The sequence below is a fragment of the Pagrus major genome, chromosome 6 (assembly GCF_040436345.1).
Source record: "Pagrus major chromosome 6, Pma_NU_1.0".
Lineage (NCBI taxonomy): Eukaryota > Metazoa > Chordata > Actinopteri > Spariformes > Sparidae > Pagrus > Pagrus major.
The window spans coordinates 24,283,162-24,309,364 of record NC_133220.1 but is presented as its reverse complement, the minus strand read 5'-3'; the positions used below and the strand labels follow the sequence as shown (position 1 = coordinate 24,309,364).

Below are 26,203 nucleotides of genomic sequence, written 5' to 3'. Positions count from 1 at the left end.
GGTCACCAGTAGTTTATAAGTCTTTGCTGTGCACTTCATTTGTTCAGGTATTTCAAAACATTAAAGGAGTTGCTGTAGCAATTTGCCCTCCTACACCTGTTTGTATGTGAAGCCTACTTAACCTGCAGTTCGATTGGATTACTTTGGAATACATTTAAATGTAACCTTAAACATAATACCAACAACAAAAATAATAATGATGATGATGATGATAATGATGATTTTCAACAAAAAGTAGCTCTGGAATTGATATCAGAATTGGTTTCGGCAGATACTCAATTTCAGGTAAATTGCAATGAGATCCGACCTTGAAAAAAAAGTTGACTGGTGCATCTCCGTCAGTTGGATGGATGCTTGGGTTTCCTCCGGGTACTCTAGTTTCCCCACCATAAAAAAATGTGCATTAGGTTAAGGCACTGACCAAGACACTGGCTTAGAATCTGGAGTGCTGTACGTTGGCTGCCCGCTGCTCCCACAGGATGGGTTAAATACAGAGAACCTCTTTCACTACCTTGTACATTATATGATTTATGTGATTAATAAAGATTATTCTTGTTCTTGTTCTTTTTCTTCTTCTTCTACTACTTCTTCTTCTTCTTCTTGTTCTTTTTTTTCTTCTTCTTCTTCTTCTCTGTATGTCATCGTCAGCAAATGAATGAAAAGACCAAAACCAACACTGTGTTAGTCCGTCTCTCAATGCTTCAGTTCTTCACTGTATTAAATCTTGAAACATGGGTCACAAAAATGCTAAACTTTTCCCAAAACAGCAGAGCACAGTAGTTTTTATCAAATGTTATGTAAACAGGACTAAATAGTGCATTTATTGGGGACTATTTTGAGCCATGGATTTGGTGTTCTTTACGGCAGCAGGACGGTGTATGTGGGACTCACTCAAAATAAACTCCTACTCATGTTCATGTCACGTAATAAAGGATGTGTCACCCAGTGTAACGGTGTGGCTCACTGATGTGCAAAACTAATTTGGAGGTTTTGGACAACAATAGTCCATGGCAGAGAGGAATAAGCTGTATTAGGCTGTGGATACACAGACAGCAGTTGTTAGTGGGATCAATTCATTGACGATTTGAGTCTTTTTTGTGGGATTTGTTGGGAATCAGAAAAAATAGAACATCCCCAGAAACATGGAGCTCCCAGGACTTTCACTATATCCAGAAACATAACTGAAACTTCAAACTAAACATCACCTTCCTGGAGAAACATTTGGGCTGCTGTATATTTGCACTTGCGTCTCTCCACCTCCTGTACAAGAATATTAGTTTCCTCTCAGGAGGAGCTTGTTGGAGTCTCTGCTCCATTACCAAACTGTCTGAATAACACATTGGGGAGCGCATTGCTTTTACAGGGGATAAGAGATGCCCATGTGATTGGCCATGACTGTTACCAGCCCCAAATGCACTGATAATGTATGATAATGGATTCTTCTTAATCCAAATCTGTTTCCGGGTGGGCCCCAGGTGCGCTGTGCACCTCCACCTGATGTCCAAGAATAAGTGCACTGCCACTCCCTCTGCGCACTGCACACTTAACTATTGTTTGTATCCTGGACCTTCAATGACTAGATTATCAACCTTACTTGTCTACATCACCCGTGAATCACCCGTGAGTGTATATGATTTAATGAGACACTTGCATAAAGATGACATGGAAATGGCAAACATAGTGGGTGTGCACTTTGCTGACTTTTTCCTGTTTTATTGATCAGGAACAGCATACAAAGTATCAAGCTGATGAATCAGAAATCCCAGAAAGTTGTCACAGATCTAATACAGAATTTATCACAATTTCTTTTAAGAAAATTAATTAAGCTTATGTCTGTCATAGGCCTGAGCAAATCTTTGTGCAAATTCACTTGCTTAAGGCCACATCAAGCCATTTGAAATGCAGCACAGTACGAGTTTGTTATGATTTTATTCATCCAGATCCCAGAGATGCTGCGTTTTGGTATTCTCCTCTCACAATGTGTCTGTGTCTGATGAGAAATTTCTCTCCTCTTCCTACTCATCCCTCATTTATCTTCCTTTATCTTCACCCCCCTCCTCCTCCCCCAACTCCCCTTCCGCTTCAGATGAGCCAGGCCAGTTGAAGATCTACCTTCCTAAGAAGCTGCTAGAGTGTCTGCCGAAATGTTCCTCCCTGCCCAAGGAGCGCCATCGCTGGAACACCAACGAGGTGAGAATGAGACACACGCAAGAGGGAAATATCCGTGACAGTGAGAGGAACTCAGTGTTTTTCGCTGGTGACTCATCTCTAGCTAATGTCACATTGAGAGATGAAGGGGAGGTAAACAAACACAATGGCAGCTTTTCATTATGGGACCCTAAAAACTATGACACCAAGAAATAAAAAAGGAAACAGCAACGTGAGCTCACAGCTAAGAAATCCCACGGACTGTACTTTCCATTTGGGGTGCTGCTGTCTATTTCGTTTTGTAATCCAAACAACTCTGGGTTAAAGCGTCTGAATCAGGGGCTCCTGGGTCTAAAACTATATAGGGCTTACAGGCTATGAAACAAGAAATGAGGCTACAGATTGAATGTTTCCATTGCTGATTGTTACTGGGTTCAAAAGCCCTGCGGTCAGTCGGATCAAGATTGTTATCTGAACCTAACATTGTTGCTATGCAACCATAGAAAGCTGTTAAATGCGTGGCACGTTTCTGCTCATAGGTGCTTTTCTCTGCTTTGTGGTATGTGTGAAAATTATGCTCTAGTTACGTTTTCTAATGTTGTCCTCCAAAACAAAAAAATAGAGGAAAAAATGAAAAGCTGTCTGTGAGGTATAAACAACAAAAGCAGTGATCATGCACCCAGAGGATTTGATCATAAAAGCGAGTTAAGTCAAAGTAACTTAAGGGCTTTTTGCACTTTCCTCAATGTTAACCGCATTGTAGAACTTTGTAGTAGGCTTCGACTGTTGAAGGTTTCACATGAACTCGTGGCTACCACTCATTAATATAAGGCTGAGTTTGCCCTGCTCTGGGCCAAAATTAGCATCATATTTAGCAGCATGAACAATAGATAACTTAAATAGCGCTGCTGGCCAAGTGGTACAATGTAAAATGAGGCCAAATTAGGTTGGGACAAGTCTTTACTCAGGGCCAAAGATAACCCTGAGCTAAACATGTGGGGTGTGAAAAGCTTTTCAGAGTTGCATGTTGTTCCAGACTTAAGCTGTTAGCTTAGGGAAGTGTTTGATGGGTGAAAATGGATGCAGGCATTTATCGTCAACAGCTCCTTGTTTATGCATTGCACAGCTCTCCACTGGTGGTTTGCTCCATCCATTGTGATGTGGTTGGCCTCTGCTGAGACATTTTCTCCATGTGCAGGCTGTGCACTCCATTATGGATGTGTGTTTGTGTGTTTGTGTTATTGATTACCGAGTCCAGCATTATTATGCAATGCAAAGCTGATTTGGCCTGTGGTTTTTCTCTCAGGAAAGTCATTACATTTTTCATGCAATCCATCTCAATGAAGGTCATACTGGGAGTTAAGCACGGCGCCTACTGAACAGTGCGCTCATATGAATAGGCAGTGTGTGTGTGTGTGTGTGTGTGTGTGTGTGTGTGTGTGTGTGTGTGTGTGTGTGTGTGTGTGTGTGTGTGTGTGTACGGTTTAGAACAACGTGACCACTGCTGGTTAGGGACTTCCACACATCTGTCGAACCAAGAGCAATTGTGCACCAGGCGCAGGGACCAGACCAAAGCACCTTGTTGCTGCCCCCTCTCCTGCCCTGTCTCCCTCTTTCTCTCCATCAGTCTCCCTTCCAACTCACGATCGAGTACTCTCTATCTTTATCTTTCATCCCCCCCTTCTCTCTCTCTCTTTCTCTCTCTCCATGGCTCTCTCTCTCTGATGAGGAGGTACAGGCTCAGTTCAGGGGGAGGTTGGGTGTCCCTCAGCGAATTCCTTCAAAGCTCCTCTTCCACCCAGGCATAAAGTTTCCTGCATACTTAAACACTCCATTGTGTCTGCTGTTCCTCTCGCTCACTCGCTGCTTTCATAGGGGGAGCTATGTGTATGCTGTAGCGCATGTATGTATTTCAGTCTGTGTATGTGTTTCTGCCTTCTGCCTACGTGTGCGAGTGTGCCTGTTAGGGACGTGCCCAGCTCCAGATTATTGCAGTCGATTATTTTGTAGCTGCAGCAACAAAAGAATTGATTTTTTCTGTGTTTGTTGATTTCTATCTGTCCGTATTATAGACATTGCAAGAAGTTTAGTTTCATAAGCAGCGGATTGAGAATTTAAATCATTACTGGTCATGAAATATTACATGTGGGATCTGTATGTCCAGCATATATTGTAGCGTAATATAGTTTTATACGTTGGATTTCCAGACCAATCGGCTGTCAAATTTGAAGCTTTCTGTTTATTTATTCAGTCGCATCCCCTCAGTTTGTGTGCCTGTGTGTGTTTAAATACAGTTCTGGTCTAGATGTTGCTTGCGATGTGTTATCGACAAATGGTTAAAAATGCCCAGTAATTATTCAGTGTGCGGCGCTTCTGTGTACGTGTGTGCTTTTGCGGGTATCCATAGAATTCTTCATTTCCATACGCTTACGCAGAAGGAAACCAGGAATTGGTTTTATGTTTCGTCATCCTCGCTGTTTGGGTGCTGGGTTTCTACATGCTGTTTTTACACGTCTGCATGTAGAATTAGGATTATCCTTAGTGTGTGTGTGTGTGTGTGTGTGTGTGTGTGTGTGTGTGTGTGTGTATGTGTGTGTGTGTGAATGGGAGAGAGAGAGAGAGTGATAGATAAAGAGATTACCATTCTGTGTTTGGATAAGGAAGCCTCTGATTAAGTCCGACCCAATCTTTACAAGTCTTCATCTGATATGTCCTTATTCTCACCTTTTTCTTGGCATGCGTATGTCTGTGCAAGTGTGTGTGGCTATCTGTGTGTGTGTGTGTGTGTGTGTGTTTGTTTTCATGCATGTGTGTGTGTGCGATTGCATATGATCCTCTGATCTCTGTTTTGTTACGCATGGCTCCCCCCGACACCTTGGCCTCCCACGAGCACTGAGCTGTGACCCCATACATTTTTACCCCGTGCACTCCTCGTCCTCCTTCTCCTCCTCTTCTCTGTCCTTTCCTCTCCTCCTTCCCTCTATTCCTCCCTCTCTCTCTCTCTTTTGTGTATCTACTGATGTGTGAAATTATTCTGGGATGGAGGGATGGATTCCTCCCTGAAGGGCTGAGCGGAGGCGTGAGCCTTTTGTTCAATAATAGATTGGGGGTGTATGTGTATCTGTCCATGGTAATAGACTATAGACTAGTTTTAGATAACAAACCACACTCAGGTGGACAGACTGATGGTAGAGTCTGTTTTATCCACCCATCAGGAATGACTTGTTGTTTCAACAAATTCTACAGAGCACTGAAATAAGGAGGTTATCAAACTTTTTCTTATGTAGACAAAGACAAACTTCAGAGTCTGATCCTGGGACTCCAGCTCATGAAAAGATATAATTACTCATGTGGGTACCCTTGACATATGACTCATATTTTAAAAAGCCATACTGAGATAAAAACAGTAAAATTCCCTTTCAAAAGCTCAAATTAAAACAATGAAACATGCGCTCACACACTGCGAATGTGCACATCGTTGCATGATCTAATGTGCATTTTAAAGGCTTGTACTTCAGAGCAACCCCCCCACTATGATTCAAATGATGCAACTGTCAAACGGGTCGGTGCAGACTTCAGTACATCACACAGACGACAGCTGTCTGTGCCACAATGCTTCTACATGTGAGTCGGCTCCCCATGTCGCTCAACTGTACGGCTGCAAAAAGTGTTAGAGGATTGCATTATTTTGGTATTAATGACATGAAATAATATTATACGAAACATGCAGTGTTTTATTGCAGAACTCCGCTGTCGTCATGCGGTGATATATTGGTCGCTGTATGGTGTTAAGGCAGCTAGTTGACAGTTCACACACGCTCATGTCTGGCTGTGCCGCTGCATGACACTAACATGATTGCTTGAATGAGAAGCAGATCAAAACGCAGCATATACATTTTAGACCACTGGCCCATCTGCCTCCTCTGTACGCGTGTTCGTGCATCAAGGGTAAGTGTTGCCATGGTAACAGATTGCGTGTGCGCGCATGTGCATATGCATATTCCTGCTAATGGTATGATCGATGCATGTGCGACACAAACGCTGTTCGTGATTGTTCAGTACATCAAAGGTGATAAAAGAGACGTGACATAGTCTGCTTGCGATGCCAAACATGTACGACGGACACAAAAAAAGAAAATAATCGGTGAAGGACAAAAGCTCTAAATCTCAGGTAAAAATGTCAGGAACCCACTCACACTCACCTGTGTGTGCTGTCGCTTCAGTTTCTAGTCCAAACAAAGCTCTCTGCGTGTGTGTCTCTGTCTATGAGTGTGTGCGTGTTTAATTTATTATTCATGCCATTATTGTTGTTTGTGAGCCATTAAATAGATACATTGAATTAAATATGCATGCATTGTATTCCAACATTTCTTCGTAGAGATGCTTCCCTTTTTTTTTATTATTCCTATAGGTAAAATATAAGGCAGGAGAATTGTCTGGAAAATGGGTTACACAGGAGGGATGATGTTAAATGTCAACTACCAGGCTACGTGAAAAAACACTATGGATCCATTCTGAAAACCCAGAGCAATACAGTTAGCAGACAGCCAGCAGCAGGCCTCAATGTTCCATTTATACGGTGGTGAAGGGTGCCCTTGATTTATGAATTTGATGTGTGAATTGCTAATGTCCAGCTCACACTGGCACAGGGCCAGCAGTGGCTGACACTCTCCATTTTGTCTGCTACGTTAGAACAAAGACAAAAGTAACACGCCTTTAGAAACTTACTGAAAGTTTCATTTTAAATTGAAATGGGTATGCCGTTCATGCATTTGTTCACTAACGCGTTCGTGAGAGACTTGGTGTATCATTGCCAGTGTGTGTGTGTGTGTGTCCCAGAGCCTGCCTATGGCTGTAACCTCTCCAGTTGACATTGAGCTCTGTGCTGTTGCCGTTTACCAGAGTAAAGCATAGTTTAATGAGGGGGCAAAGAAGCCAACACACACTCGAACGTGCACACACATGCTTGCACACATGCATACGCACACAGACATGCACACTCACAATACCAGAGGGGTGTTTCACAGCTCCTTATATTTGATTCCTATTCTTTTATCTTTAATCATTCCTCTGTCTTTTGGGTTGAGAGATATTTTATGTTTGGAGAGCGCCAAGTTATAATCACTAATTAGTCCTCCAGGCTCTCTCTCCCTCCTTCTCTCCTTTTCTCCTCCTCTTTGTCTATCTCTCCATCTCTCTGTGAGCCAAGCGTAGCCCAATTAACACCCGACGTCATTTTGTGACTGTTGTGACTTCCATTTCCGCTCCAGACATCCATACTGTCCTGATGACCGAACCGTCAATTTGTACCAAATGTGCAGCAATGCAAAGAATTAATTAGATTCATTCTACTCATGAATGTAATTTCCTTGTTGATACATGTAAGTACCCGGCCAGCTTTTCATTGGCAAATGAGCACGCACATGATAAATTGGACATGTGCATGCATAGATGCCTCATAGATTGTCGGTATTTCAGTGGAGATATTTCACCACACACAAGTTCACTGAAGGGCTGAGATTAACCAGCTTTTACAAGTCTAGTCAGGGAAAGCCAGGTGTCTGAGGTAGGAATTGTTTCCTAGTAGTGTTTCCTCTCCTCTCCTCTCCTCTCCTCTCTTCTCCTCTCCTCTCCTCTCCAGCCCCACATTTTCCTCCTGTTCTATTTTCTCTGTGTCGCACAGACCCACTATTTATCTTGCCCACTATAATTTGACACAAAATATTGTTAACTGGAGACACAGAAATATATTAAACAGTGGGAATGTGTGACTGTGAGTGTGGGGGTGTTGTGTACGTGCCTGAGTTCGTTTATGTGTGCCTGTGTGTGTGTATGTGTATTTGAGTGTGTCTTTGTGTTTTAACTTCCTGTTAGATTCCAAGCCCGACCAAAAAGAACTGAATGACCAGCAGTGTCTGCTGTAATAAGAATCCAGGCTGTGCAGTAGAGACAATACTTTTTGTATCCTTAAATGTCCCCACATAGAACCTCTGTAATATCGGAGTCCTGTGTAAATTAGATTTAATTCATTGGAGACAGATAAAGCATTAAAATGTGTATTTGTGTGCATGTGCACGCACACACAAATAGTCCTTGTACTTCTTCTTTGAGTGCTTGTATTGCAAGTGTAGAGCTTTGTCTAGATAACTTTATAACTTTATTTAACTTGGATAACTTTCCCCCACTCAGACTTAGGAGTCAAAGATATTTTACCGCAGCGCAAAGCAATTTTGCATGTTTACATCCCCAAATAACAGTTAGATGTCAACAAAACATCACACCATAAATCAAGCACCACAGGTGCTGGAACCCTATTGATTTTGACTGAAGTTTTTCTTTAGCGTTTTCTGACTTAATCATAACTGTTGGAGCTGAGAGACTTATGAAGGAATATGCCTAGTTCAGGATTTCTGAAGTCAATACATATTTCATGCTCTCTGCTCATGTTTTACGAAGGTAGGTTTCAGTAAAACACCTTTTTTTCGACTTGTCCTCTTGAGTTTGATGCAAATATAGATGCAGAAATACTTAACAAGAAAAATATCAAAATATCTGGGAGTCATTCTCACAAGTCTTGGTATGTATTTCTATGGTCTGCAGGTGTAAAACACACAGGCAGCACTACCCTGATGGCCACAGTTTTACTCAAGCTCATGTGCTGATGCTTGCTCAATAATTTACCAATACTTGACTGTAAATTCATAGAATCAGTATGCACTGAGCATATCTGTGGACACCTGAGACGGCATGAGTGCTGCATGAATCGTTTGAGAGGTTTTTACAGATGATTGATACAGCGTCATTGTTGTGTAAGAGTTATGGAGTTGTCCACCAGCAACAGTGGGCGGGAGCTGCTCCGACAGCTCTTCCTTTATATTACATGTTTTGTGGATATATTTAAAATCCTTCAGACCACTCAGCCAAGCCTTTCTGAAAACATATCAGCCAAACAATTTCCCTATACCATAAATCCTAACTTAATAATCAGTAAATTGTGAGCCCTCAGACTCCTTTGCTAAACATAAATTCAAAGCGCATTTCAATGGTTTCAGTTCTGCATTGACAGCATTTATCTATTTTTTGTGTTTATGTTTTTGTTTGTTTTTGCTGTTGCTGGCATAATGTTGATTCAGTCTCCAAAGAATTTTCCACACTGCTTATTTGGACAAATTATAGTTATGGCTCTCTGATTTTTATTGCAACATAATATTTATATGCTTGTTAGAAAAACCACAATTTATACAAACATTGGATGTTCTCCAATGAGTGCACACTTGTTTTTTCCATGCAGAGTTGCCCCTGTGCAGTTTACACACAGCATTATTAACTGCCTACCTCATGGCTAATCCAGACGCTTAAGACATGTAATTATTTGTACAGGGCACAAAAATGAAGAATTTGTGCAAAACAAAATATTTAGTACTAAGGCAATCAAACTTCACAGACCTGATTGCAAAGGGGCTGAAAAGTGTATCAGACCAAATGTGTTTGTGCTCTATAAAGTTGCTGTGAGGTCAGTTTTGTTGATGTGATATGGATCTGAGTGTGTTGGCCTCACAGGCTTCAACCCACTAATGGCCATTTCCAGGCTGCAGCTTTATTTTTAATTAAAATTGGTAAGATTACGTGATCCTTTAATTGCAAAATCAATGTTGTTTTATTGCTGTACAAAAATACAATATAATTATAAGAAATGTCAAAACACTTTAATTTATTTTTATTCATTAATAATTTACAGTTTGTACTTTTGATTTGTTAACGGATGTGTATTTGGGGACGCAAACATGAAAATCAACCACAGAGATAGTTAATGTTGAACATTCACTGGTGGCATTTCTCAAGGTAAATATGTTGATGTCTGTTTTTCCCTGTTAATGAGTTGAGAAGTCATATTATCACAGAGCTCTCCTGCCGTGTTTACTGCACACTGTGAGCAGTGTTCATCAACTGGATTTTGGCCTCATGGAGTTTTGTTTCACAATTAGAGGCTTTAATTTTGAGGCAGCATTGCTCCTATCCACATGTTTTTATACCTGGATGTAAGTGCATTTGATGTTTCTCAAAGATTTTATAGGACATAAACTGAAAAAATACAATGACCATATGATAAAGTAAATCTCATATGCCCTTCAAATGTAAAGAGGGATATACGTGTCATAAAATTGCCTCAGTTCATTCAGGTCAAATGTACCAGATATACATTCAGGCATTATTCTGATGTTATAATGTTACTCAATTCGATCTCCTGAGTCTTACAGATCTCAGTTTATTGCAGAAGCCGGGCCAAAGGAGTAAATTGGCCTTCTACTACATAATATCCACAACAAAATACATAGTGTGAGAACAGTGAATCTCATGGTGCTGTGACTAGCATTTTCCACTAACATTATCCTGGAAATGTACACATTCACAAGATTTACCCTGGGAGATGTATACATTTACTGGTAAATATATACCATTCCTCACATTTACCGTAATAGACACAGGGCAGGACACGGTGGGCATTCAGTATATGTGTGTGTGTGTGTTGCATTCTACTCAGGAGACCACAGTATGTATCCAGTGTTTCTCGTCTCAAACTGCAGTTCTACCCACCATCACGTACCTCTCCGTCTCCCTGTCTCTACCCTCTTCTTCCTCCTGCTCCCTCCTCCCTCCTGCTGATGTATGGAATGTCTACTCTCATATGGAGTGTGTTTGTAAAAGTCACGGTAATCAAATTTCACTGATTCCTGGGGGATTAAACAAGGTGGCATTTGTGTGTGTGTGTATGTGAGTGTGTGTTCTGTCTCAATATTAGTGGCGTACGGAGTTGTGTATTGTAATGCAGCTGTGTCATTAGTCTAAGACCAGCTCAGCTGTAATATATCATCCATCATCTTGTACTCTAAGGAGGCAACTATATAAGGGATACTGATGCCATATTTGCATACTGACAGTGCATATATTTAAGTGTTTGAATGAACAGTGTAAAGCAGTCCGTGGGGAGATGATAAACACTTAAAATGGAAGGCAGAGCGTCTCACTTGTTTTTTGGTCAAGTGATAGAGATTGAGAATGGTGTTCATTCATGTCTTTGGGCGTTTGACGGGAAAGTTTTGCTAACAATATCGCTGTCTCCTCTGTGATACTTGAAACAAAACCACTCTGTCCCAAAAATGTGATTGTTATCCAGTGAAAGTGTTCACTCATACTCCAGCAAACGGGAAAAAACATGGCAACAGCAAGATTTCCCAGCCCAAAAATAGGTATTACCCAGTGTTAAGCCTAACTGCATGATTGCCTCTTGTTGGCAGCATATACGCTCTGGCAGTATGTTTGTATAGCTTGCCAGCTCGCAAATCTTAACATTGTCCAGCACATGACATCAGCATCTGCGTCTTAGCGAGGCTTTAAGCTCCAGTCTCTGTCTGCTCAGAGGTGTCATTGCATGTTGAACGAGAAAGTCACAGTCCATTACAGTTCATATGAGGTGGAAAGTTAGCAGGACAGCCCGGCAGGCAATGACTGATGTCTGTCTCCTCCTCAATCTCTAAAAGTGCATTAAATTAGAGCAATTATTAAATGGCAATTGCTAGAACTATATGCATTTAATGGAGGAAAACAACCAGATTGAAACAAACATAATGTCTCCCAGAGGTCATGATAGCTTCCGTAGACAACAACAAAACAATTGGAAATGGCTCATGTGAAAACAGTTGGTTATATTTCTCACCCCAACTGTTATTTATTTATATACATGCATCTTCCATTATATAGAAGTTTAAAGATAGCTAACATACTTTTGCGCCCACTGCATGACTCACAGTGCTTGAAGAGAGGGTGATGACTCTGGGCTCTACCTTGAACGGTGCATCATCACTGTAAATATACTGTAGCCTCAGTGAAGAGGAGCCCCTTTGGATCTATTGATAAACTATACCGTACACTATTAACTATTAATGGCATAGCATATGTTCATCAGATATTATCACTTACACGGCTCATGTATGTTGTTAGCTATGGATGAGCACAGCCTGTCCTTCATGCAGTGAGAGTCATGGTGGTATTTCAAGATGGATCGGTCTGGATCAAGCTGAATTCAAAATGTAACAAATCCATACTTTTTAACCACAAAATGCAATAAAGAAGTTCCAGACACTGCCCAAATTCTGCTGACTCCTGATTTGTGGTTAGGACTGTTCAAGTCAACAAGAAAATGAAAAAAATGAATTCTGTGGGGAAGGGCTTACATTAGATTGTGCATATTTTTCTGTTGCATGTACTATTGTTTAATTGTCAGTAATCGATGGCAGCGGGCCAAGTAAAAGTGCACCGTTTTGTTAGCTTTTAAAAAATATTATTTTTGAGCAAGAGGTGGATTTTGCTCATTCGCTCCTTCAAGCACAAGCTGGCAATCATCAGAATTGGGAATGCATTTGGGACTCCTTTATTAAACCATGTGAAAGGTATATCACATTTTGCAATACCCTGAAAGAGTGAGTACAAGGCCAAGAGTAACAGTCTATTCAGGTCTACAGCCCAGGGCTTCGTCCTAGGCAGAGACAGATCAAACAGTGGAAGCCAGTCACCGGAGCATGGTTGATAACCTTTAATGTTTACTTTTGCTTATGATTGTTTTTAACTCCACCTGCCCGTCTCCCAGTATGAAGCCTCTAGGTCTGATGTCGACGGAAAAGATAAACCTGAGATTGCAGACAATTTGTTCATCTTTAAATTGATGCTTGTCTTTGGCAGTTTGTTTTTGAGGCTTGAGGAGAGTTAAATATGCATGACTTCAACATGGGTGGCTCCAAGTTCTTTTTCCAAAACAACAAATAAATGACATGAAATCTTTATTTGGTGGAGAGAAAACAGAATTCTGAATTGATTTTTTTAGAGAGACGACTCCACGTTAGCTCCTGCAGTTAACTAGATTTGTTTGTTTCTTCTGAAAAGGAGCTACAGTGATATTTACTGAGGCACACACACTCTGAACAGGTGCGTAACCTCGCACACAAACATACACACACACACATATGCTCCCATCTTGAGTTGGTTGAGGAGGAGACAAACCTAAAGATCGCCACAGAGACCCATCTTTCAAATTTATTCATTAAACTCCCAAATGCTCCCCTTAACGAATGTAATTAGAATATGGTAATGAGAGAGGGCTGAACCAGGGAGTGTTGTAATACGCTTAGCAGCACAGAGGGAGAGAGGAAGAGAGAGAGAGACAGAGACAGAGAGGGAAAGAGAGTACGGGAGTTAAAGGAGAGAGAAATAGAGAGACTGACTGACAGGGTGCCAATTTATGTCTTGTTGTAAACAAGTATTTATGCCAATGAGAGGTGGCACATACTATTTCTTCCTCTCTCTCTCTCTCTCTCTCTCTCTCTCTCTCTCCCACTACATCTCTCCCTTCCTTTCTGTCTCTCTCTCTTTTTAGCATACCAAACCTCCTCAATAACAATAACATCAACAATAGCAGAGCAGAGACAAGCCTCGGAGGGCAGAATGACTCACAGTCAGATGAGGCATCAGGGGTTAACACAACCACTGGAGACTCCTTCATTGAGACCCCCCTCCACCACCCCCAACACCCTCTCCCTCACCCTCTCAGTGTCTTCTTCCGCCTCCCACTGGCAAACACACATTCGTCATTAGAGATTTCAGATATTCGTGTGTGTGTGTGTGTGTGTGCGTGTGTGTGTGTGTGTCTGCACCCTCTCCCGGTTAACTTTGTGGGAGTTTTTGAGGACTCTGACAGGCTTTATCCAAGACACCCTAGCGCAACAGGGGTCCTGGCATTGTGTTTGACACCACACACCTGTTGCCGTCTTTGATGTGTTCTCCCCCCCGCTGAGAGAGAGGGGGCCGTCTCCTCAAATGCAAATACGAGGCAAGGGGAAGAGGACAGGTAAAGTGCGCAAGAGGGAGGAAGTCTTAGAAAAATATGATTGATGTTCCCTCAGTGGATTGGGGCTGACTCTTCCTAGCTCTCAGGTCTCTGCTAAAAAAGTTTGTGCTACTTTCCATACTGTGAGTGTGTATATATGTGTGTGTGTGTGTGTGTGTGTGTGTATAGCCGCTCTCACTATTTGGGCTTCTGTACATTAGCAAAAGGGAGATGAGAGGGAAATGAGACAGAAAAAAGAAGGAAGTGGGTGAGCAGGAGGGAGGAGAGAGGGGGGAGAAAGTAAAGAGGTCAAATCAAAAGGAGAGGGAACGAGGGAGTGAAGGAGAGGGGAGAGTGACTATTTCATTATAAAGCCGTCACTCACATGGGCAGCAGCCACCACACAGACTCTTCTGAGACCAAGCCTCTCTGGGTCTGCGTGTGTATGTGTCTGCATACACTCATTGTTGCCTGTGCATCCATGCATTCGTTTAGACACGGGAGGTATTTTTGTATCCATGTATGTCCGAGTGTGTGTGTATGTGTGTGTGTGTGTGTGTGTGTGTGTGTGTGTGAAGGCTGTGAGAGTTGCAGCGTGACAGAGATGGATGTAACACGCATGTCTCTCTCCCAACCAGGTGACAGGGGTGGGCCCCCTCTGAAGGTCAGACCTTGTCCTCCAATGATAGGCCAGCACTAAATGTGTGTGTGCGTGCGTGCACCATGTCCGTGCAGCGTGTGTCGCTGAGAGAGAAAGCCAGGACAAGTTTTGTTTTTATTTATTTATTTCCTCACACAAGCGACAAGCCTTGTGTATTAATAGACGGCCCATTTGTATGCATGTGTGTACAAGTCTTTTATGTCCACGGACGTGCATGTGTGTGTTGCCCAGTGTGTGATGAGGTGTTTATATGATAAACACAAGGCAAGCTTGAGAGGAATTCTGATCAGGGGCTTTGCAACAGTTGTTATGGAAACAGCATTAAGCAGTTGTATTAGCCAGTGGAAGTAATATAAAGGCTGTTGAAAGTAACACACAGTGGGGAGCGAGGCAGTTTGGGAATATAATACAAACTACACATTATTGCTCTGGTTTACAATAGGCTTGATGACATTTTATTGTGTGGCTAGAACAGAACAAAATTATCCTTGTCGTAACTCGTTGTCAGCGTCTCTTTCTGGTGTGAGCTACACATTTTAATTAGCCAACTTAGAGGAACATGGTGCAAACAAGACATTAATGGTCTGGTTTTCAGCACAGACAGTATAATAAGTGGAGGGAGATTCCGGGTCTGAAAACTGAAGCTAATGTCAAAGTGCTTTAAACCTGCCTTTGGGAGATTCCACTGGTTGCCAAAAGAAGTCTGATTGTATATAAGCGTATGACAAAATGAGCCTACTTCTTGCTTAATTTATTATTTCAGTAAACAGTTTCTAATCAGTTTATGGTCTCACTTGCTAGTTTCAAGTCTTCTTCAACGCAGCATGATGTTCATTTTGTGATTGACAAGTTGTTACCATGGTGTGTCCTCTGGTTCTCAGTCAGACCCAAACAGGATATCCTCCTCAGCTCCACCCTCCCATCCAAGTGTGGTCACTTCTGGGTCCAAAAAAACAGGATGTGGACGGCCTTAAAGGAGTATTTCACCACTGGAAAGATTGCCCTTGCGTAAAACTGGGCTAACTATAAAGTAGAGAGACACAATGTTTTTGAAATTTGTGACACATGACCAGAAAAAACAGAGAAAAGGGGCTGTGGTATTCCCTTTTGCTCAGAAGGTAGAAAACCTACAACAACCAGAATATACTGCGTCACACCAGACCAGTAAACACTGCCACTATTAGGTGACGTTCTGCATGTTGGAAGGTGCTTGGTTTTTTACATCTTTACATCTATGCAGTACACTAAAATATGAATTCCCATGAAGTCCTAGAATCTGCCAGATGACACGTTTTGAACAAAGTGGACTGCTCTGGGTGCAGGCAAAATGGAGAGAAGTCTGACATTGTTCATTTGCTTTTACTACCAAAATTGTAGTGATACAAAGCTGGCAAAGTTCTTATTAAATGTCAACTCAAGGCGTCCACACACCAATGGGTGTCACAGTCACTCTGTCCACTATTTATTATACAGTCTATATTCTACAACAAGGGTCACATTATTATGTCAGCTTTCTCATTGCAACATAATCTTAAGTTTGGAGTCTTCACAAAAACAGCATTCACTCCATGACATTGGTGATTTTAGAGGTCACTCAGGACTGTTCAAACATTACAGGCTGGATTCTAAGAGATTTGCCCCCGTCACATTTCTGTCAACAACCGTGGTTAATGACATGCCCACAGGCACCTCACAGTTCTAATGGATTATTGATTATTACTGTTCAAATCAGATTGTGTAGGTTTAGCATAAAATTGTCGTTGTTATGCTTAATCTACATGATGAGCCTTTGATGGAGGCATGTTTAAAAATAGGCCACGATCAATAAAATGTGGGTTGAACAAATGGCTGAGATAGTGCTCTAGATCAAAATAAAAATGACAGAGAAGCCTGTAGTCTGCGAGAAAAAAAAATAAAAACAGGAGGCAATTTTGGATAGAGTGTCTGTCAACGTCAGACACTGACAGGGTTGTTCTGGGGAAGAGAGAAGCCGTGGAGGTGCTCGGGAACAAATTACAGCATCAGCAGACCTCCCCTGGTAATGCTAATGCTGTTCTTTTCCTCATATATGTATACAAGACTTACTGCGCTCAAAGAAAAAGGCAGAAATGGATTCTGTAGTTGAAAAAGGACGCTTCAGTTCTCTACTATGTAACACCGCCAAAATAAACTGCTCAATGCCAAATGATTTCTGTGGTGAGAACCAGAGGCAGCCTTCATTTCAGGCTCTGCGAATGGATGTGACAGTTCCAGTTTACAGACAACTCTGTTTCCCCCAGATCTCTGTCGGGGTGATGCTCATCATTAGACTTCAAACGTGCACGCACACACGCACTCTCTCTCACACACACACACGCGCACACACACACACACACACACACACACACTAGCCTGTGGCTAGACCCTATAACGGAATCTCCCTGGGGAAAGCTCCTGGATAAGTCTGTTGCAGTGTAGGCGACCCCCCACCCTCCTCTCCTCCTCTCCCCTCCCTCCTCTGGAAATCTCCCTGAGGCCTGTGTGTGTATGTGAATGTGTGTGTGTGTGTGCATATGTATGTGTCTGTCTGTCTGCTTTTCTGTACATGCCACCAGTTTCTTGGAGGGAGATGGTCTCAGTGATGCGTGAGTGGGAGGCTGATTTCCCCAACTGCACCGCTCGCTCCAATCTAACTTCCCACTCATGCGCTCTGCTTTGTTAGATATTTCTTAAGTAACTCTCTCTTTCTCACATTCTCTCACACACAGACAGTCAGGAATAGGTGTGCGTGTGTCGGGAAAAGTGTCTGCGTGTGTGTGTGTGTGTGTGTCTGTGTGTGTGCATTCAGCCGGGCCCGTCGTAATGTATTATTACGTAGACTCACACAGACATGCAGAATGTCTGGGTTTCTAGAGTAGATCCCTGGAGAAAGATACTTGTCCCTGTCCCTGTGTCTGGCACGGCTAACACACACACACGCTCACACACACACACTCACAGTATTCCTGAAGGGTCAGTGTGTCGCCAGGCATGCTCAAAGCGCTCCATCACTGGTTTCCACTGGGACAATAACTGTGACTTCCTGAGGATCGACCTTCACCATCTCACTTCTGTCACTCTTCACATGGGTGTGTGTGTGTCTGTCTGTGAGGGAGTGAGCAGCAGTGTGTGTCTGCAGTGAGAGTGTGTGTGTATATGTGTGTGTGGGTGTGTTTTAGAGTGTGTGTCAGGCTGCCGTTTCAGCTGACTCTTCTGTTTCTGGCTTTTTAATGGCTCTTATGGGGCAGGCCTTTAATTGCAAGTCTCTCTCCCTCCTCCTTAATCCTCCCATCCTTCTGTCTCTCCCAGCCCCTCGTCTCCTCTCTTCTTCTCCTCTCTCCTCCCGCCTCCCACTGGCTGACAGTCACTAGGGGAGCCCGAGTGCCTGGCTGGGGCTATGGAGGCCGTATAGGATATTGACTTGCTGCGGAGTGGTTTGGGAGGAGGAGAGGTGGCTGCCTGTCACAGCTAATGAATAGATGCATAAGTGAATGAGGCACTCCTTGTGTGTGTGTGTGTGTGTGTGTGTGTGTGTGTGTGTGTGTGTGTGTGTGTGTGTGTGTGAGCGTGTTTGTGCCTAGCTTTGGCTAAAAAGTTTTATGTGCCTCAGACAGACATTAACGGTGGCCAGCTTGATAGTGAGAATTATTTAGGGGAATGATGACAGCTCCTTCCTCCCACACACACACACACTCTCCCTCTCTCTCTCTCACACACACACACACAATTACACATATATGTAAACACACATACAAATGCAGGATGAGGCAGTGGGGGGTTGGGACATGACGATCGAATGGAGGATACTAAAAAAACAATCCAGTTAAGTGCCAGCACCCTCCAGCTGCTCTCTCTTTTCGTCTCTCCCTGCCTTTCTTCCCCTCTCCCTCTTTTGTCCCTCTATCCCGTCTGATCGGTGCGGAGCTGGAGTGCTCTCATGCCAAACTGGGACAAATACCTAAAAACGCACACATGCGCACACAGAAAGAGATAGAGAGGGAGAGGAGGTCTGGAGAGGAGGCTGTTGATCTGAAGGGGCAGATGAAGGAGTGCCTGAGTGTTGATGTCTTCTTCACTATTGCTTTGTGCCACATTTCAAACACTGATTGCCTTAAGAGGACAATTTACATTTCATAGTCGTTCACAACAAGTGGGTGAGATGGGAGTCAGAGATGGGGAGAGGGAGAGAAAGAGAGAGAGAGAATGATGTTTCAAGGAGGAAGCCAGGGGTGAGGGAGTTCACCCAGCAAAGGGAAAAGGCGGCTTTGCATGAGCAACTAAAAAGCAGGAGGTATAAACAAAAGTTTCTTTTGGTTGCGTCTGTCTGTGTGTGTGTGTGTGTGTGTGTGTGTGTGTGTGTGTGTGTGTGTGTGTGTGTGTGTGTGTGTGTGTGTGTGGACGTTTTGTTTTCCTGTGCTCTCGGTAGAATGCACCTGTATGATTTGAACTTTCTTTTTTTTCCTTATTGGATTCATGTGAGTGTGGAAGAAGAATAGAAATAGTGTGGAGTGGAGAGCTGAGGAGATGAAAAGAGAGCCGCAGGAATTAAGAATCAAGTTAGGAGCTGGCTTTATCTGACGGGAAACTGTGAAACTGCAAAGTACAAGAAAACTTTTCCTATCAGCGCACTCTCTCAGCTAGTGTATGGGTCTGCACCCCCAGTGTGTGTGTGTGTCTGTGTGTTTATGTGGCATGTGTGTGTGTATTTAGGAGATAGCTTTTCCTCCCCAGTGGAGGGAGACATCAGTGTGTCGGTGAGTGTGATTGGTTGTTGGCCCTTAGGGTCTGTACTCTATATCTGTCTCCTGACTGGCTGCTCTGTGACCAATCAGGCGCCCAGACCTCACCGTGGCAATCAGATAGTGACACACTCTCTGTGGGCATCGGCAGGTCATCTGGAAATACCTGTTATGTTTTATCTTCCCGTGACACACACACACGCGCACACACACGCGCACACACTCATGCGCACACACTCAGATATAACCTTTCTGTCTTGTCTTTGTCTCTCTAGGAGATTGCTGCATATCTCATCACTTTTGAGAAACATGATGAGTGGCTGACGACATCGCCAAAAACCAGGTGAGGAGAGCGCAGACACACGCACACACACACACACACACACACACACAAACGTACAAGCACAGCATCACTCAATCATCCACGTTGGTTTAATCCCAATGACTGAGTGCCTGTGTTTGATTAAAACATTAGTGATGTACGTCGACTGTCTCCGAAGGGTCCTGCTGACGGCCTACTCTACATGTAGAGAACGCTCCAGAACATGGCCGGACTGTAAAGCACCTAGTCAGCTGGAAATGGAGTATTAATGAATGTAAATGTATTAGGATAAGTGATGTATAATTCAGACATAGGACGGAAGGGGGAGTATGTGTATATAAGCTGGGGTGTGAACAGGGATTCACATGCCAGAACTGAATATTCATTGATCTGAATGAACCATAGGTAGCTCTTTTCCTAGAGCAGGGAGAGGTTATAGTCAGGAAGGAAGATAGGAATGAGGGAAAGAGAAAACTGAAGAGAAAGAGCAACTTGAATTATTGATAAATTGACATTTACTTTAGTTAATACAGATGTAGGTTTGTTAAAAGAAAAAGAAAGAAGAGAGTGAAAGACAAGAAAAGAAATAATAAGTAAAGTAAGTGAAGAGGTCACCTCATGGCCCCATTTCTGATTACTGACACCGCTGAAAGCCTGAGGTGATGCCTCTGCGCTCCTATTGTGTGAGCTGAAGGACTCTTCTCAGGAGCAGCCTGAGGCCAGCAGCACAGTTTATGTTGTGGATGGATTTCTCATTGATTGGTTGTGCTGCCGTACAGCCTCAGCCTCCCAGCTTCAGCAGCAGCGGCAGCAGCAGTCATATTGGTGTTATTGAGCAGCAGTTAGATATAATCCCATTTACACATGACACGAGGCACGATTAGAACAGATTACACCTAATCCCATCAGATGGAAAGGAGCTCAGCTAACGGAGCCAGTGACATTTATGTATGTGCGTGTGTGGCTGTGCGACTATGTGTGTGTGTGTTTATCCATATGTGCGCATGCGTTTGCACACTTGTGGGGGGTAATATTAAGATAACAATCAATGACCTTCAATTCTCCTCCTCAGTGAAATACCTCATCAGTTCAAAGTAATGACTATTACCTCCTCTCTCCATCTCCTCTCACTTTTCTCATCTACTCCTCCTCCTCTCCTCCCTTTACCGGACTCACTCACTCGCCCACTCCGTCTCTTTATCTTGCCGTCTCTTTTTTTTTTTCTCCTCTCCTCCCCTTGCCTTCTCTGTTTTCGCTCTGCTACACTGTGGAACGGTGGAAAAGCTTTTTATATCCCACACATCACAGCCCAGTTACAATCAATAGCATTTATGTCTGCTTGAATCGGAGGGTTTGCGAGGAACATGGGCATCGTCCACGTGAACGCACCTCCACGCACGCCTATGAACATGCACGTATTTCCCACCCACACACACATATACACACACACACTGGCACACATCTGATCTCATCCATCTTCTCCATAACATAATTAGAATCAGCAGCTCCGAGATGACTCACACTGCTCGAGACAGAGACTAAACTCGGCTTTGATCGGAAGGTGGGGGTCTCCACTCCGCTAAGAAACTGGCAGGCTCACCCCAAAACAGAACAGATTTAAGGTGTCAAAGAAAATCAGCTCAAAGTAAATTCAATTTCACTACACACAGTGTTCTGAGTAAATTGCAATCATCTCAGTCCATATAGATGTGTCTACATCACATTCTAGTAGAGAGGAGGGGAGAGGAGACAGACAATAAAAGAAACAGAGGTTAGCAAAGAAGTGGAAACACCGAGAAGATGAGAGGATGAGAATAGGCGTAAAGGAGTGGAGAATAGAGGGACTGGAGAAGCAGTAAAGTGAAAATGAAGAGATTCTGCGATAAGAGGGATAAAGACTGGAGGTTGATCGAGAAGAGGAGGGCAGGGAAAGGAGAGAGGAGGTGTGTAAATGTGTATGTGGTTGTGTGCATGCGTGTGAGAGCGAGAGAGGGAGAGCACTTGTGAGTATGTGTTAGTTTATTGATTGTTAACGGGCCTGTTCTCTTTCTGTTGTCATGAGATAAGGCAGAGAAGCATTTTTCCTCCACCTACACACACAGAGAAACACGCGCACACACCTGTCCTTAACGTTTTAGAAGTGTAATGATTGATTGCTGAGCAGCAGGTTTGACATTGAGCCCAAAGAACACACTGCAGTAGGTCCTGCCATGTCTCATATCACCATAGCATCTCTGTCTTTCTACATGTATGGCTCCCAGCGCGCGTGCCTGTGTGTGTTTGTGTGCACGCATGTTCATCCCACCAGGTGTATATGGAATGGGAGCTTAGAGGCCAATGTACTTGCTGTGCTGATAAATCACCCTACTAAAATATTAACACTCAGGAATGCAGGTCTACGTATACGAGGGGAGGGGGTGGCCTGAGACCAGCTAACTTGACTGTGGGAGGGCAACATTGACGTCAGAGTGTAGACCAAGAGCATGTTTTTACTTGTGTCTGTCAGCAATGCAGGAGAATTTTAATACAGTTTGAAATGACTGGATGAAAATTGGAGCTGCAAGGATTAATCGATTTGTCTTAGAATATTAAATTAGTTGGCAACTATTTGGGTAATTGATTGAAAGTGTAAATTCTCTGATTGTAGCTTCTTAAATGTGAATATTTTCTGGAGTGAAAACTGAATATCTGACATTTGAGGATGTCACCTTGGGCTTTGGGAGACACTAATAGACATTTTACAGCATTTAAAATGTTATAGACCAAACAACTTAAAAATAATTGACAGATTTCCTTGGAGCTAAATTGCTGTCAGTTTTAAAGAGGTTACTGCAACATTTCTTCTGTGTAATAAACATAATGCAATTCTTTATCCTGTCCTCCATCAGGCCTCAGAATGGCTCTATGATCCTCTACAACCGCAAGAAGGTGAAGTACAGGAAAGATGGCTACTGCTGGAAGAAAAGGAAAGACGGGAAGACCACCCGAGAGGATCATATGAAGCTCAAAGTCCAGGGAGTAGAGGTGAGAGGCTGTGATGGGAAAAACAAGTCGATGATCGTACTTGGTGCCGAGCACGGTTTCACTGCCAATATGGTCCTTAACTTACTCTCCTTCACTCCGAGGAGGAGACTCGCACATGTATCACAAATGTACACACAAACACACACGCTGAAGCTACCGGCCAACGTGTTACCTGAGAGCGAGTGGTGCCCCTCGTTCTTTACCTCCCTCCCTGCTCGTGCCCCTGTCTCCCTTCCTCTCTCTGTCTCCCTCTCGCTCTCTCTCTCTCTCTCTTTCTGAAGGATAAGAGTGTGTTTGGCCCGAGGCCAGGAATGATGTCAATGCCTCCTTCAGCAGAACAGAGAGGGGTATCGATCCAGTCTCAAGGCAGCGTCTGTGCGTGAGTGAGAGTGTGTGTGCCTGTGTGTGTGTGTGTGTGTGTGTGTTCGAGTCACATCAGCCAGCTCAAAAATTGATTATTCAGCAGGAATATACCAAGAGGTGAGAGGAGTGAGCATGCATGTGTCAGAAGCAGAAAGAATGAGGTAGAAGGGAGAGCGAAGGAGGCACATGGATGTTTGCTGAGGGCTCAGTGGTTTTGCATTAAAGGTGAGCCGTAGACAGGCGAAAGAGACACAGAGGTAGAGGGAATAATTGAGATCAAGTATTCCCATCTGCACCTCTATTATTTACAACCCCACACTCACATTGACATTCATCTCAGATTCATTTTTCTGCAATCGTGCAGGAATACATACTCACACACACACACACACACACACACACACATATATATATATATATATATGTACAAAGGCAAGTGTTTCTCTCCCTGGTAGTTGCTCAGTAATTGTTTGTGTCACGTCTTCCCAGGACCCCCCAAGCAAGCAAGCAAGCAAGCAGTGTGTAGAGCAAGGGGACGGGAATGAGCAGAGCAACGAGATGAGCAGAGGGAGAGAAGGAGGATGGGGAGAGGCAGGAAGCAGGGGAGAAAAACATAACCCTGGATGGAGAGCCTCCTCATATCGAATGGAAATATATGGAAATGCACTCTGCCTTTGGCAAAGCACACTTTAGATAGAGGGCGGGCTACTTCTGAGAAGAGGCAAAATGGCGAGAAAATATAAGTGCGCGCGAGTGTGTATGAGAAAGAAAACAGGACAAGTTGTAAGTGTTGATTATATACGGGTTGATTGCGAAGTATCTGTGCGTGTGTTTGAGCAATTTTGTCTTTAACCACAACCAATTTATCACCGCGTGTTTGGTGAGTTTGTGTGTGTGAAATGTGTCTGAAAAAGTGGCAGCGATGACCTTGATAGAAAGCTTCTCTGTCATCATTTCATCCTCCCTCTGTCAAACACCACACACACACACACACACACACACACACACACACACACACACACACACACACACACACTATGGCTGGATATTGAACCTTTGTACTTTCTGAGTATTGACCAAAATGTTTCCATAGCAATATCAAAAACAGTCAAGAAACTAGAATGTGGACTTCGTCAATCAGACATTTACTTATTAACTAAGAGTTTAGTTCATTTTGGAGTTAAATTCTTAAACAGTTGCCTTGAGTTGAAATGAAGAAACGGTTTTATAGCAAAACATTTTATCGTTCTTAAAAAGAACCCCTATAGTTTTGGTATAATTGGTGTTTGGAAATTAGGTTCTTTATTTCATCATGCAGCATGAAAGATTTATCACTGCACCCAACGCTTCACAACACACAAAACATTGTCTACACTCAGAGGTCGTTGTTAATCTGTAAATCAGACCTACTTGATTTGCAGCCCGTGGGCCAGATGCGGCCCTTTAACAACCTCAGCTCGGCCTTTTGATCATTTTATTAGTAGGCTAATGAGCCCATTCATTAGTTATGTCTGTTGTTAAGCGAAGAAACACCCTTATTTCATTAAAAAGTTTTAATCCAGGCTGCATAAGCAGAGGGAATTTAGGAGAGTCAAACTGAATAAAAGAGGTTGTTAAATGGAACATTGTGTTTTAAGATTAGACTGTTTTTTCCTGTTCTTTCGTTTACATTATGAAGCTTATAAACAAGGTGGAGGAAAATAAAAAAGGTTCATTGTTTAACACCTTTCAGACATCGGAAATGTAGATTGATACTATTTTTCAAATCCGGGCCGTCTAAAGAAGTAATTGAATAGGCCTGCTGTAAATCAACCTCTGCAATAAGACATCTGGTCAGTTTTCACACTCACACTCATGTATACACTGTTTTGTATGTATGCAAGTGTCCTCTCCTTTCCTGGATTGAGTCCATACTGAACTTCCTCTTCATCTTGTCCACCTCGACACTCCACTCTCACTCTGTACTTTCCTCGCTGTCTCCTCCTCTTCTTTGTCCTCCTCACCATTACTGATCTCTCTTGCAGTGTCTGTAAGCTGACAAGATTGTTACTTTTTGTGAATTCCAAGTGGGTTATGTCTAGTCTTGCTGAGGCAGTAAATTTCACAGTCTCTTGTGCTGTAATTGTCAACATCAGATTTATGGTATTTCAGAAAAGACATTAGGGGAAAAAAACGCATACAGCATGTTTGCAATTTAGTTTTAGCACCGCAATCAATACAACCTAAGTGGGTATAACCTAAGTTCTCCTCTCCTGTTCTCTCATTTACTGTCCTCTCATCCTCTTCTCCTTTTTCACTTTTTGTCTTGCTTCCTCCCTTTTTTCTTTCCCCGTTTACCCCTGCAATCTCCTCTCCTCTCCTCTCCTCTCCTCTCCTCTCCTCTCCTCTCCTCTCCTCTCCTCTCCTCTCCTCTCCTCTCCTCTCCTCTCCTCTCCTCTCTCTAGTGTCTGTATGGCTGCTACGTCCACTCCTCAATCATCCCCACCTTCCATCGTAGATGCTATTGGCTGCTGCAGGTAAGCCCGCCCCCCTTCCCGACCTTGCCTTTTCTCACACATTTAGACACATACAAAACACTATTTTGACAACATCTACAGTGTGGCCATATTTTGTTATTAGTTGTCATTTATAGCTGCATAGATTTGTACTTACAGGTCTTTCAGCCTCACATTATGACCTTATGGTAACGTTTATTCCAGCTATGATAAGGCTTTACTTACGATTCCACACAAAACTGGACAACCAGAAAATAAAGTGTACATTATCAGTTTTACACTAAGTTTCCTCTGTAAAACTGTCCATTATACTTTCAAAACAGAAACACTAAACCATAAACCAGCAATAAACATCCTCCTCCTCTAAATTAATGAGGCAGCCTACAGTAAAAATACTATCACAATGCTGGGGTCATAATAAAACTGGATGTTGTTTGGCTGAGTGGAGTCTCCCACACACACTCACACACACTCACTCACACACACACACACTCAGAGTTTTGATCTGATTCCGATACCTGAATTTGGAATCTGCCAACTGATTTTGATTCAAGC

The 26,203-nt window shown here is 43.0% G+C and overlaps 1 protein-coding gene across 1 annotated transcript in view; it reads left to right on the top strand.

Annotated features, from left to right (window-relative positions):
• The window catches only part of LOC140998439 (calmodulin-binding transcription activator 1-like), a 53,688-nt gene that overhangs the window by 6,249 nt on the left and 21,236 nt on the right, over positions 1 to 26,203 (top strand). The window contains exons 3-6 of the mRNA XM_073468730.1: positions 2,087 to 2,190; positions 19,720 to 19,787; positions 22,655 to 22,790; positions 25,598 to 25,669. Coding sequence (XP_073324831.1) covers positions 2,087 to 2,190; positions 19,720 to 19,787; positions 22,655 to 22,790; positions 25,598 to 25,669 — 380 coding nt within the window. The remainder of the gene's footprint in view (positions 1 to 2,086; positions 2,191 to 19,719; positions 19,788 to 22,654; positions 22,791 to 25,597; positions 25,670 to 26,203) is intronic.